At 39.3% G+C, this 13,671-nt stretch overlaps 1 protein-coding gene across 1 annotated transcript; it reads right to left on the reverse strand.

Moving 5' to 3' along the window:
- Nucleotides 1–1,198: 1,198 nt before the first annotated feature.
- kcnk5a (potassium channel, subfamily K, member 5a) lies at nt 1,199–12,130 on the reverse strand. The gene is made up of 5 exons (XM_072364969.1): nt 11,665–12,130; nt 4,802–4,913; nt 4,538–4,704; nt 4,281–4,449; nt 1,199–4,161 (listed from the first exon to the last, which is right to left on the reverse strand). Exons 1-5 carry the CDS (start codon nt 11,848–11,850, stop codon nt 3,212–3,214), a joined length of 1,584 nt encoding a protein of 527 aa, XP_072221070.1. The 5' UTR covers nt 11,851–12,130; the 3' UTR covers nt 1,199–3,211.
- Nucleotides 12,131–13,671: the final 1,541 nt, after the last annotated feature.

Here is a 13,671-nt window from a genome sequence, read left to right on the forward strand (position 1 = left end):
GTGCAACAACTATTTAAAGAGGAAATGGCAGGATGACATGGTATGTTAGCCATGTTAGGGCTACTTTGCTAACCCAACCTTAAACTCCACAGAACTCATTTGTAATGAGCTTGAATGAAGAATTTATTTCAGTTCAATTCATTTTCATTAGTAGTGCCATATCACAAATAAAGTAATCTTTAAGCATTTTAAAGGTATGATCCAACACAATCCAACCATCATCTAATTAGTTACAATCCACTTGAATCAATTTGATTAAAATCATAATTCTAATAATTGACAAACAAATGGACAGGTGCTGTTTTCAAACTGCACAGGCAGAAATTGCAGCAAAAATCTTGAAGTCCTCTCTTACCAGATGATAGTCTCCAGAGGAAACAAAGATGAGATGTCTGTGACATTAAATGCTATGTTGACTTGCACTGCTATGATAAGAATTGGTGTTTTTTGCATTACTGGACAGTTTTATCAATAAATTTACCTAAACCATATATGTGTTGCAAAGCTTGAACATATCTGAGTGTTTAATACATTTGGATTTTACTAAAAAAAAATCAAGCATACATTTATAATCCATCTTTGCAAATTACATTGTAACCTGTGGAAGACTGAAACTGCCATGATAATAAATAAATAAAACATATACATAAATGACTCACTAAATAAATGAATGATTATGGCAATGAATGCTTCCAAAATACAAAAACAAGGTTTCATCTTATTTTACTTTGCTAATTGTTAATTTTATTAATTCAGTTCTGTATTTCTTCATGTTTTATCCATGTATTTATTCAATCTAATAATTCATATTTATATTCCATTTTCATTACAGAATGATTATTTTATTTGTCATTTTCTATGAATCATTATTAGTTCTTTCACTTCAAGCTCACTTGTGATTCCTCACATTTTTACTTTGCTCTTAGTTAAAGATGGTTAGGATAAGGAGTTAGAAATACATGGTTAGGGCTTATGGTTTTTAGGTTAGGGTTTTAACTCTGGAAAGCTATCCTGCACAAAACCACAGCCTATAAATGTGTTGCCATCTTACGAGTTCTTACATGGACATGCACATCTATTACACATAAGACTGGGTTAAGATTTGGGATAAGAGAGTAAAAATTCTGATCAGTAGCACTGGGTTATTTCTAGTTTCAGCAGCTCAAATATAATTGAAGGTCATTGATGTAATAAAAACAAAGAACAAATGGCTTTATTATTTGCTATTTCAATGTTTATTTTACAGGAAATATACAGTTTTGCTGGAATTCATATACAAACTTACAAACATGAATAACTTAATCATAGAAAACACAAGTAAAAACTACACAGACACCTATTTTGGAGTTTTCACGCAATGGAGCAACATGAAGAGGAAAACTTCAGACAACCTGTTTAACCTGTTCAGAGTTAATAATTCTCACACATACTTGAAATTCAGTTGACACGAAGTACCTCGGTTGCATAACAATAATGCACTAACATCCTGAAGAAGCAGTGAAAATAAGAGAATTGTCCACAGCCGTGAGAGAGGACCCTGTGATGAGTTGCTGCAAAATACATTCAAATGTTACACTGTATTGTGCTACCTCTGCTTTGCAGTGGATTTAAGGCTATTCACATAACACTCACTTTTAAGGCAGAACTTCAGGTCAGGATGTGCATTTTGTGACAAACAAAAAAAGACCCGGCTGATACTTTATCGTTGGTTGCTCAACTTCACTGAATTGGACTTTAAGGAGCCCTTCATGACACTGTCTCACTGCAATTTTACCATCCAAAGTAACACCATTTCAAATTTGTGTGCAAATTAATGTGTGCAAAAGGCAGTGGATTAGCAATAAATCCCTGAGCACTTTCACAGGTGAAACTGAAAAGCACTGGAAGTTTGAGAATTTGGTTTCATATTTACACGAAACATGAGGGAGGCACTGCACAACAGCTGGGTACACCAATACCAACAATTGGGTCTCATGACTGAATACGTACGTCAAGAGAGTATTGATCTGCCTTCGTTAACCTTGGCTACCTGTCATCAGTGGCATTTCAGTCATTCGTGCTGGTGCAAGCCCCCCCAAAGGCAAACACGAGTCGCAAGACTACGTGTCCTGAGTAGAGCTGTGTTTGTGGCTACTGATGGGCTCTGAGCCAGTATTTACATGGCAAATACAATCAAGTGAAAAAGTGTTAGAGACAGAAAGTGGGCATGTTGTTGCTGTGAAAGCTTCGTCCCCGTCAAGCACTGAAAAAGGAGCTAAATTTGCACATCTGTCAACTGATATGCAGACGGGAGCAAAACAAACAGTTCAAATGTGTTTGAGTGTGTTCTGAGAGGGGTTTCCCGACATCAGAAAAGACGCACAGGTGTGTTTAGAAAACCCCAACTCAGTTAGCAGTGGCTCTGTTAATAATTACTTTAACTCCAAGTGGGTTCGAGGGCTCAGATGTTGAAAAAGGCATCACTGATTATCTCTTCTACAGTCACAGTTCTGTTGCTCAGAATATAAACAGCAATCTCAGACACAACGAGATAAAAGGTTTAACAAAACAAATGAAATACCAATGGAAACAACTGGAGAATTGGACCATAACCCCTTCATTTCTTTAAGACAAAATGTCCGGCTCAGGTTATAGAAGGACAGTCTGCACTGGAGTGGACTTCGATAGGTCCTCATTTGACTGAGTTGTGCAATGGGAGCTATTTAAACCCATGTAGCAATCGAACAAAAGCTACTATGTTCACCGTTTTAATAAATATCATTAAAACACCAATATGGTGAATAGAAATTGAAATGATGGGAAATCAAACTCATTTCCACATAGAATTTTAGCCTATGTGTAGAAAAAAAAAATCACTCGTGGATAATAGTTGTATGTTTGGACATAATAAAATATTTTGCGATTTAGTTTTTCAAACTGTATAAAAAAGAAAGACAAAAGTTAAATACTCATGGGGCTGCTCTGTAGTCCAGAATTTAAGACATTATTTGATCGAGATTTTAGAGGAAACTCAACTCTTAAAATGAGTCGAGGTTTTTCACAGATCATTGATTTGAATTTTATCTTGGCTTTATAGACCCTCAAAGTGCAATGAGACCTTTGATATCCTTTCAAATGGTTCATGTTAGAATAGACATACTTCAATAGCAACCAAGTCAACACCAGAGGACCAGGGAGATGGGCTGACTTTACAGTGATCAGCTCTAACGGCTCAAGATTCTGTATTGTCTTCCTTTGCATATTCCTCTACGAGTTTTTCATAGGAGTGGCTGTGCTCTGAACCGTCACTAGTGAAAACAGACTCTTCAGATTCAGAAGTCTGATCTTCCTTAGAGTTTGTTTCAATGTTTTCATCACATGTAGTAATAGAAAGTTTTGCTTTAGAATCATCATCATCATCATCATCCTCCAAATCCTCTAAGTTATTGCTGAGAAAGTTTTCCTCATCAACAAAAGTAATGTTAGCATTTTGGATTGTAAGAGGATGGTACTCTTTAGAGTCCCATGGCCTCCGACCGCCTGCTCCATGATCTCCGACGCCTCCGTTCTCAAGGTCGACATCCTTGTCAAGTTGGTTCTCATACATTTGGTTCTGGTCCAGGTCCAGCTCGCCCTCTACTTGGTCCTCAGTTAGCAGTAACCCATTGTCTGAACCCAGCAGGTAGTTCTTAGATTTTGAGAAAGCAACCGTGACACGGTCACTGAAGCTATAGCGTCTCTTTTGGCGTGGTGAGCGGTCCAGGCTGAGGATGGTGTGGCCATTAAACATGGGAGCATCATTGCAACTCTTAGATCGACTGATTTCTTTGGATTTTTTGTTGGCGTCGCCATTGCTGCATTTGCCTCTGCTATCTTTTTTGTTGCCGATCTGCTTTATCAAGTCATTGTAGCCCTCCTGCTTCTTGGACAAGAAGCCGAAAATGTTGACATCATTGGGAGTGGGTGGCAAACGAAGGGACGCTTTGTGAGACTCTTTGTAGTGCCGCAGCTCCTCAAGAGAAAGCTTGCGCAGCTTGCGACGTTTCTTTAATGCCTTGTGGGCTTCGATCACCATCCGCACTTTCCAGTTGAAGAACAAAGACAGCCAGGCCAACCCCAAATAGATCCACACTTCCACAAAGTAACGATACAGAGTTGGATACTCTTTATTTGGTTCCACACCTGCAGGAACAGGACATTTTATATACCATATATTCAAGGATATGAAGACTGGCCTTTTATTCACACTTTTAACTACAGGCTTAAGTAAATTAAATGAAAGGGTTCATTTCTTAGCTTACCTGCTACTAAGTCCCCAAAACCAATTGTGGTCAAGGTGACAAACGAGAAGTACAATCCTTCGATATATGACCAACCCTCCTGAGACATAAACACAAAAGGTGGAAGGACTAAATGGACCAGCACTCCCCAGAGGAGAAAGATGGCTGTGCAGGTAAACTGAGCTTTCCTCTGGAAAAGAACAGAGAAAAAAGATGCTACTTCAGGTAAACAGAAGATGCAACCAGAAATGTGGAAAACACAAGACGCATCGACCCACCAGTGAAAATCCTTTTCTCGTTAAAAACTGGCCCAGGTGCTTGGCTCTGCCGCCAAAGAACTTCCCCAGCTCACTGATCCAGGTGAGACATAACGGCACTCCAAATAACCCATAGAAGATGCAAAACACTCTGCCGGATGAGGTTTTTGGGGCAATGTTCCCATATCCTTTAAGAATGAGTAGATTGAATGTAATAATTCAATTAATAAAGTCAAGCATGTGGAACCATACAAAAATTTGTGATCGGTCACTCCAAGCACTTACCGATAGTGGTGATAACTGTGGCAGCAAAGATGACAGCATTGGGCCAGTTCCAGTTGTTGAACGTCTTACTGCCTGTTATAGTGATGCCTTGGCCTGCAGCATCTGACACCACCTGAGTGCAAAGAAAAACTAAGACTGAGAAGCTGCTGGAATTTACCTCAGAGAGAAATAAACATGGAACAACACATGGTTGCTGCCAGAAAGCAATTCTGAACAAAAAAAAGAAAAAGAAAAGAGTCGAAAGAGCTAAAGACAAGGAAGGCAGGAAGTTTGTCGTGTATAAGCTTCATTTCTTTCATCACTTCCTTCCTGTGATATGTCGATGGTATCATCAGAGTTACTGATGAGCTGAAACGACAACCAGGCACTCTGGAGATTTGCCTTCAACCGGGGGGGCTTTATTGTACTGGCCAGTGCTTATTTTGTTAGAGAAACAGGAAGGCAAGTGCTGCATCCCTAAACAGTGATTTTATGATGCATCAAAAAAGACAAGGTGGTTCTGAAGTGCTGGCTCTTCCTCGTGCTTTATGCAGAGTTTCACTCATAATGCCTGTATGTTTCTACACGTTCCAATTGGGCTACAGCTTTAGCTTGACAAGACCATTTAATCATTTAGGGTGATCAATTTATTGACCAAAGTTTATTTGGTTTCACTGCGGTTGTTGGTAATATACCTGCTTTCAGCTTGTAAGGCCAAAACAATTGACCGACAATTTACCGTAGTTGGAGGCAAACTGGTGCCATGTCGAGCTGGGCAGTTTTACAGCTCGGTAAATTGCACACTTTACCTTTTCCACAAAGTACATACAAATTATTCTCTGTTGTTACAAGTTTCCTCTTTTGACCTGTGAAGCATATGCAAAGCTCCAAGGAATGCAGGAGAAATCTGACTTCCAACCACAGTGGGTTAGGCATCAGGTTTACGGGTATATGAAATAAGCATATCATGTTAATACACTTATGATAATATCATAATTTGATCTCAACTGATATAATCAAAGCATAACTGATTGCAAATTGTGAAACTTTTGCCATTTTTTTCCAGTTTCTTCCCTTTAATTTGAAATGTAATTGAAATAGAATTAGATTTCTTTTTCTACCCTTATGTAAATTTACTGACAGAGAGAGTCCTCCTTAGCCACATCGTGCATGACATATCAGCTCCAGTGGTGTTTTAGCATTAAAATTCAAAGGAAAAGAAAGGGCTCAATCAATCATTTCCAACCGCACGTGTCCTTGAGCAGCCACAACAAAAACTGAATTCCCCATCTTGGGAATAAGCAAACACCCGGCCATGTGTGCTGGGACAATGCGCCGCCCCACACTCATTCTCCCAGTGTGCTGGAAGGGGAGGAAATCTGCAGGCATTGGCAAAATTCACATAAGCCCTAAAGTACTGGAAGATGCTTGGTTCTTTAATAATGATAGGTCTGTGACAGTTCTACTCTGTAATTACCAAACGATGGGAGGCCATTCTTTTGTCTTCTAAAAAAAACAAAGTTCCTTAGTTGAACCAATAAGGGCCTTGAGACAACAACAGTGATGACCAAGCTTGTATTCGAACCATGACTGGAAATTAAAGAGGAAAAACTTAAATAGCTTGCTGCTGGCTTATGCACTTTTGCTTGCTTACATCTATAGTTCCGCATAAAAATCTTGATCAAATAGTTCTCAAGGCTTTCTGAAGGTCAAAGCTTTTCTTTGAGCATTAGCTGCTTTTTCCACTAATTTTCAGTTCAATGCTTGTGCCTGATCATTTTGTCTTTTTGTTTGTTAAGCCACATAACACCGATGACTCATTCAAGCAAAAACAGGCACCTAACTCAAGGGATGAACCAGTGTTATGTGCAAACAGAACAGGCAACCTCATAAAGAGCCAATTCTAAATTGTATCTTTAGGCACTTTGTTACTAGCAGCCTGTAACACGTTTCCATTTCTTTAATTAAATCTCTGAAAATGATCAAAGACAACACAGTTTGACAGACAAAGTAGCATTTCTGCTCCAACAAGGTGATTCCCAAAGAGCTGAAAACTCTGCAAGGTGTTCAGTGTGTCCATGAAAAAAAATGAAGGGATGGTTGATGAATCCTCTCAGAGCCTGGATCTCAACATTGTGGAAGCAGTGTGAGATTATTTTGATGGAGAACGGAACAAAAGGCAGCCGACATCCAAAGAAGAGCTTTGGAAGGTCCTTCAAGAAGCCTGGAGAACTCTTCCTGAAAACTATCTAAATAAATTACACGAAAGCTTGTCTGAGAGGGTAATAAAGGTGGTCACATTAAATATTGACTTTCAAGGTTGTTAAAAAGGCAAAAATTCTGTTTTAGACTTAATTACTGAAGACTGAATTGATCTAGGCTCATATTTCAATATATAACTGGACCCGTTACTCATCGTCTTGCTTAACATATGAAGAAATGAGGCTCAAGGATTTTGCACAGTGACATTCACACTAAACTGATTACAGGGAACCTTAACACCAAACAATTCTCCCATTACAATCCGGTAGTGTAGAACAGGTCGAATCTCACACAGGAAACAAGTTTAAACGTTCCATGTCTTCTGATCTCAGAATGTTCCAGTTTTAGTTAACAAACGAAAAAAACTCCCTGAAGCAGGCAGAGCCGATTGTGTCAAACTTAACTTTGGTATTTGGTGTTTATGATAACGCAGCTGTGCAACTTAAAAAAGAGAACGCACATGTTAATGTTAAAAAGTTAAAATGACAAAACAATCAGTGATTTACGGACTGCTCTGCTGGGACCAGTATGAGATTTTACTCCACAAGTTGGAGGTGTCTGAGGTTTGTTTGCTTTGTAGAAAACAGATGTTTTACATTTGTGCGTCATGTCTGTGGTCTGTGTGTGTGTGTGTGTTAAGCTCTGCACCTTATTCTAGCCTAATAACGGGTATTTGATCTAGTTAAGAGTCTGTCTGCCAGATTGAATTTAAAAAAAAAAAAAAAAAAAAGGCTGACAGATGCAAAATGGCTAAAATCCCACGAATACAACGAGGTCATCATCTTAAGGTAGGCCCTTCAAATAGTGGACATGATCAGTTAAAGTGTGTATTTCTTTAAATCTGTAAGTTATTTTAAAATTTCGTTTCAGCTACACAAACCAAACATGTAGTAACATGTGAGAGGCTCAGAGAGGAATGCAAAACACATAAAAAGGTTACAAGGCCACCCACAGGTCAACTCATGGCCACCTGAAAACAAGGCAAAAAGCACAAGCTAAGGAGTCCAAGAGAGACCAAAGCAGCTCAGCAAGAAGGTGCTTAGCTGGTTTATTCAAGTGCCTGACCACAGGACAAGTATATGAAAAAGAGCGCAGCTGCCTAAACATGGATGCTCTCCTGATATTTAAAGGCATTCAAGATGGGTTCATTTCTTAAATGTCTGGAAAGGGTTCCAAACAACAACCTTGGTTATAAGGAGGGGGGGGTTGAATATGTAAAACGCTCTTCACAATCCTGTACACAAGTCTGCCATAACAAACAGATAGTACAAAATGACTTCTATTACTTTAAAATAACAGTATAGGGCCATTAAAATGCAGCATATAACACATGACTAAACGTGATGTGTACCACTGTTTGTGCAAGTTAGGATACTGCAGGTTAAACAGACTGTCTCTGCCATAATCTGATAACTAAAAGAACAGTAAAAACCACAATGACAAACTAACAGTTATCAGGACAGCTGGTGGCTCAACACGCCGCTCCAGTGCCTTGGTATTTTTCCACTTCCAGCATGGCGCAGCAACAGCTGCTTGCAAACAAGATTTACCAAGTTGCAAACAGTCAAGTCACACTTGAGCTCTTCCATGTCATTTTGTATCAATTTCTGACAAAGGTGAATGAGTTGCAAACAATGATGAGATCTGTCTGCAACACTAACAAAGTGTGGGGTTATATTTTCACAAAATAAGAGAACAATTTAGTTCAGCTTTGTCTTCATTTGACAACATAAAGGAGCAAGCAGTAAAAGTGAAAGGATTCTTCTTTCACACATCTGTTAAGCAGTGACTGTTACACTGCTTTAAACGAGGCTGTTAATATTGCATACGGCTGTGAGACTTGTTTTAATGACACCACACATGGTATTCGTCTTTATTCTCAAATTTCTTTTCAAGTTGATTGACATTTACGTTAATCAAACTCAGATGAACTTTGGTTTGAGCCTCTTGAGGGTTCACAGATCTGAGGATTGCTGAATGCTTACAGCTGATCAACTCAAAACTTGTAGTAATTGCTAAATATTCCTAAACTTTAACCACCGATTAAAATGCATTCCTGTCCTTCAAGCTGTCAGTGTCACGTTTTCATTTCACTTTCCAAAAGGGGAAGGAAAACTCAGCTCTTTCAGGTCAGCAGTTCCAAACAGCAGCCAGGTCACATGACAACAAACAAAAAGACCCAAAAAACAAAACAGCCCCACTTCATTCTTTTTACTGCTTATTCCAAAACTACCTAAGGGACATTTTTACACTGAGCATGTGACACCTGTGTGTTGAGCTGTCTTTGCAAAAAAAAAAGAAAAGAAAAAAAAAAAAAAAAAAGAAAACATTCATTTGGACACACACACAAACCTGTTCCTCGAGCTTTGTGGGAAAATAACTTTAGCAGCCACAAAGTTAAATTAAATAATCCACTAAAGCTCGTCTGCAAAATGAGAAAGAAACAGGCTGCAGTTTAATGTGTTCATGACAAGCAACGCTTCATCCTGAAAGCTTTTCAGGAAAAAAAGCCTTTTTTCTTTCCCTCCTCAGGAAAACCAGGTATTTATGATAAATTTGGGCACCAAACACACAAGTGTTTGTCATTTCACTATCATGTTCTGTGTGTGGTGTTATGCAAAAATCAAAGCTTTTTATAAACTTTAGAGAAACATTAAATATTAGGTTGAAAGTGAACAAGTTGGAATGCCTTTTTCTCCTCAGGTAACATGAATATTTTCTACGTAACACATCTGCGCTCGTTTTTCGTGGCTGCAGTGGCACAAAGATAAAAGACCCAATGTGAGGAAGCCCAGTGATGTCTGGTAGTTCCTGCAGAGCTGGTGCAAAACTCGGATGGATCAATGAAAACACACACTCTTCTTATAGGTTATATACACATACAGGCATCCGATCGAGTGTGCAGCGGTTTCCAGAGGTGTGTCGGGCTGTAAACCTCCTATGCGTTGTCCTATGTGCCTCGAGGCGACAGAACTTGTTGATGCTACAACACATCGCTCAAAGTATTGAGGAGATAACGCCCCTACGCAGCCCCGCCCTTATTGAACTTTATAACAGCTTCGCTGGAGTTGGCGCTTATGGGCCATAAAATCCAATCTTTAAACTGTGACCACTTCAAGGTTCCCGTAGTTAATAGTAAACTTCTTGTTAATAAAATAAGTTAATAAAGAGTGCTGACTTTTACAAGAGTGTCGCCTTCGCTTGTTTTAATTGTTAACGAGCTGAGCAAAGTTTCCATAATGGAAATCTAAAAGAATCTCTGCTTCTGACACACATAGAGGCAACTCAACTCTCAGTTTAAGGAAAACAACTCCAACACCTTTGCAGCAGGTGTTTTGGCAAAAAGGCAAGAAAGGACAGCTGCTATGGTTTGTCCAAACAGGACAATACAACCAACTGTGTGGCTGTGGAAAGGGTTAGATTTCTAACATGCAACTTGATATGATCTTTAGAAAGTGCCTTCAAACCACCCAAATGGCTTTGTGCCGTCTTTGTCCTCACATGAGAAGACAGGAGAAGGAAATGTTTCAGTTTCACATGCCTTTTAGAGTAAAAAAAAGTTGCTGGCATATAGACTTAACATCCAAAAGGAAATTTCCAAAATCTCTAAACCAGATTACCCCCCCACAGTCCCCCCACAAAAAAAAAGAAAGAAAAAAAAGCAGATTTGGCTACTGCTGAGGTTTTGCTGTTACAGAGAGGTGCTGTGAATGGGGGAGGTTCATGGACATATCCCTTTCAGTCCCCCAAACACAAAGAGGAGAGGCAGATGGAAGCAGAGGGGGGATGGAGGGGATAATAAATCTCCCCAATACTGAGGCCTAAAAGGGGCACAGGTTGAGACATGTCTCTGATCATGCTTGTAAATGCAGAAATGTGCATTTCAATACCCCCCGATATCCTGCCTCAGCAGATATAAAATCATGATGTGATGTTACAGTGCAGAGATTCATCTTGCATGTAACTCTGCAAACACATTAACAAAGACACCAATCAGCACTCTCTTAACCCACATTAACCCATGAAATCACAGGACTATTGACTTACTATGTGCTCATTCAGTGCTGACAGTAAGCCCACAGAGGTCATTGGCACCAGTTTTATTACTGAAACTGCTATTCTGACAAGACACTGGCACAGAAAAACGCACCTGATGATGCTTTTCAAGGCTGGGGTTACAGACTGGCCCTCCACACCTGCCACAGTGATAAATGTCACAGACAGAGTCTGGGAAATTGCAATAGAAATCTGAAAGCAGCGGGTAATAAAATAATTACCACCATTAGCAACAGAGACTAAGAGATAAGACACACAAGCTTCAACGACTTTTGGAGTTATAAAATTCAGGCCAATCACGCTTTCTGAGAGAATGTGCTGACCCACAAAGATGAACCATGGACTGACAACGTCTCATGCCTCAGGAGTTTCAGTTTAAGGAAAGGTTTACAAACCAGCTGAGGCTCATCATGTGTCACCCCTTTGAAGAAGGGGGAAACTGTTTCAGAACTTTACACAGATTCATCTTTTAATTACCCTCGTGTGGGTTGAGATAAGCCTGCAGCAGTTATGTAACGATACAACTTTAATACCCAAAAGGGAAAGTGCTCAATTTAAGAACATACCTCTAATATTTTGTCCAGATCATCTTTCGAGAGACAAGGATAGTCCGCAAGTATTTTATCCTTCTTCTCTCTGTACTGCTTTGCAGCCTGCTTCCAATTGGGTTCCTCCAGGACTTGAAATATTGCCGCCCCAATTGAGAGGTAAAAGATAATGGCAGAAGTCAGCAAAGGGCCTTTATCTACCATACTTCTGTGCAATGACTTAACTTGGAGAGCGCGGGATAGGGGAAACAGAGGAGGGGGTATAAAACAAAACCCGACGCTCTGCAAGTCTTTAAATTTAGGCTACAAATAGTTTCTCCTGTCGCGCGAGGGCTCAGCAAAAACTGTGGGACGTGCAGCTGCTGACAGCATTGGGCTCGAGACATAACAGTTTGAAAGTAGTGCCGGGATGAGCGCGCGTGCGACGGCATCCACTGTAAAGATCTTTCCACGTGCGCGTCCGGAGAAGAAGTGCGTCTTAATGTAGTGAGTAGCAGAGGGGAGTGGCTGAGAGGAGCCGCGTAGAACCGCCCAGAACTGAGGGAGGGGAATCACCCTCTATGTACTCTTTTGTTTGGCTGCAGGTACACGGACCGACATATTTACTTTAAACACCTCCTCTTTCCTCTAAAGAGTATGGAAATAACATAACCAACATGAAACAACCCTTTCACTTTGTTCAGGTTTGAAAATATGTCATTTAGTCATTTAGAGGAGGTCAGAGTCGCAAGCAAATGTTACATCACGGTATCAGTTCAGGCTAAACTTATCCACCCTGTTTATCTTATCTTTATCTTCATCTCCTCCCAGTTCAGTTTAATTTCGTCCTACTTTTATGCAACTAGTTTTCAACTATTCAGTTTAAGCCAGCTTCACTTGCTGCACCTGAGAAGTGTGAAGCTGAACCTTTTTTTTATTTAGCTTTTTGCTTTGCTGTTGAATTTTCATCAGCAGTTATACCAGTACTTTTAAAAAAATGTTTTATATCCCAACTAGGGGTCCGAAGTGTCTGACTGAATACACATTTCTGTTTTGAAAGGTTCCCTAACTGAGTGAAATGACCTGGACGAAGCTTCAGTGCTTCCTTTATTATCTCCTTTGGTACAGAAAACGCTGGAGTACCCTTTAAGAGAGAAAGGAAATAATGTCATCCCACAATTCCTTGCATCCACAACTTTCATAGGGACATTCATTATGTTCATTAAGTTTGAGTTTGCATGGATACATTTGAGGACAGGAGGGTGAGAATGAACAGCCTGTGACAGTAATATCACCTTTGTGTCTTTTTTCTTTCTTTTTAAACAATCAACCTTAATTATAAAGTCATGTTTTTTTTATCATACCCAAATATACTAATATATATATACATATAATTATACATATGGTACTGTATTTCTATGGTGTTTTGACTGAAGTAATGTCACAGAAATTTCATTAACACCTCACAAAACACCCCAGACTTCCCTGAAATAAAAAAAGAGCATAACATCTATCCTTTAAATCCCATTTGAACTAATTATGAGGCAGCAATGACTTTGCTTGACATGACAATGGTTGATATTAAAATGAAGAAAAGTGAAAAAGAGCCTCTGTAAGAGAATGTTATGAGTAAATAACACAATATTCTGTTTGCGTTTCTTTCTCACAAGTGAGTTTATGATAAAATAAAAAAATCAATAGGCTGTGTTTATATACACATATGATTCCTGATTATGTGTTATACGTGTACACATCTTATCCTGCTTTCAGAAACATGCATTAGGTTTAATCCCGGTTTTTGAGAAACTTAGATGCTACTTGGAGTACTCCAGTAGAGATCAGGGTGTTGTGACATCCACCTCAATCCATGTCTCTCTATATTGTCTGCTGGTAGAAGTCTTTTGGCACAGATTATGAGAAATTAGACACGGCTGTAGACACATGATCAGAAAACCTGTAAACATAGATAACCATACATACAGGGATATGAATAACAAGCATTTCCCATGTTTCATGTTAACACAATATACAGAAAGTTTGTTGTGG

The sequence above is a fragment of the Leuresthes tenuis genome, unplaced genomic scaffold, assembly GCF_036924035.1.
Source record: "Leuresthes tenuis unplaced genomic scaffold, fLeuTen1.0.hap1 SCAF_15, whole genome shotgun sequence".
NCBI classification, from domain to species: domain Eukaryota; kingdom Metazoa; phylum Chordata; class Actinopteri; order Atheriniformes; family Atherinopsidae; genus Leuresthes; species Leuresthes tenuis.

What these genes read in the sequence shown, in the direction of transcription:
- kcnk5a (XM_072364969.1), bottom strand. Translation starts at nt 11,850, where the DNA reads ATGGTAGATAAAGGCCCTTTGCTGACTTCTGCCATTATCTTTTACCTC. An exon ending in ATCTGGACAAAATATTAGAG is followed by an intron (nt 4,914 to 11,664) that starts GTATGTTCTTAA and finishes CTTTGCACTCAG; the next exon opens with GTGGTGTCAGATGCTGCAGG. An exon ending in CACAGTTATCACCACTATCG is followed by an intron (nt 4,705 to 4,801) that starts GTAAGTGCTTGG and finishes TCATTCTTAAAG; the next exon opens with GATATGGGAACATTGCCCCA.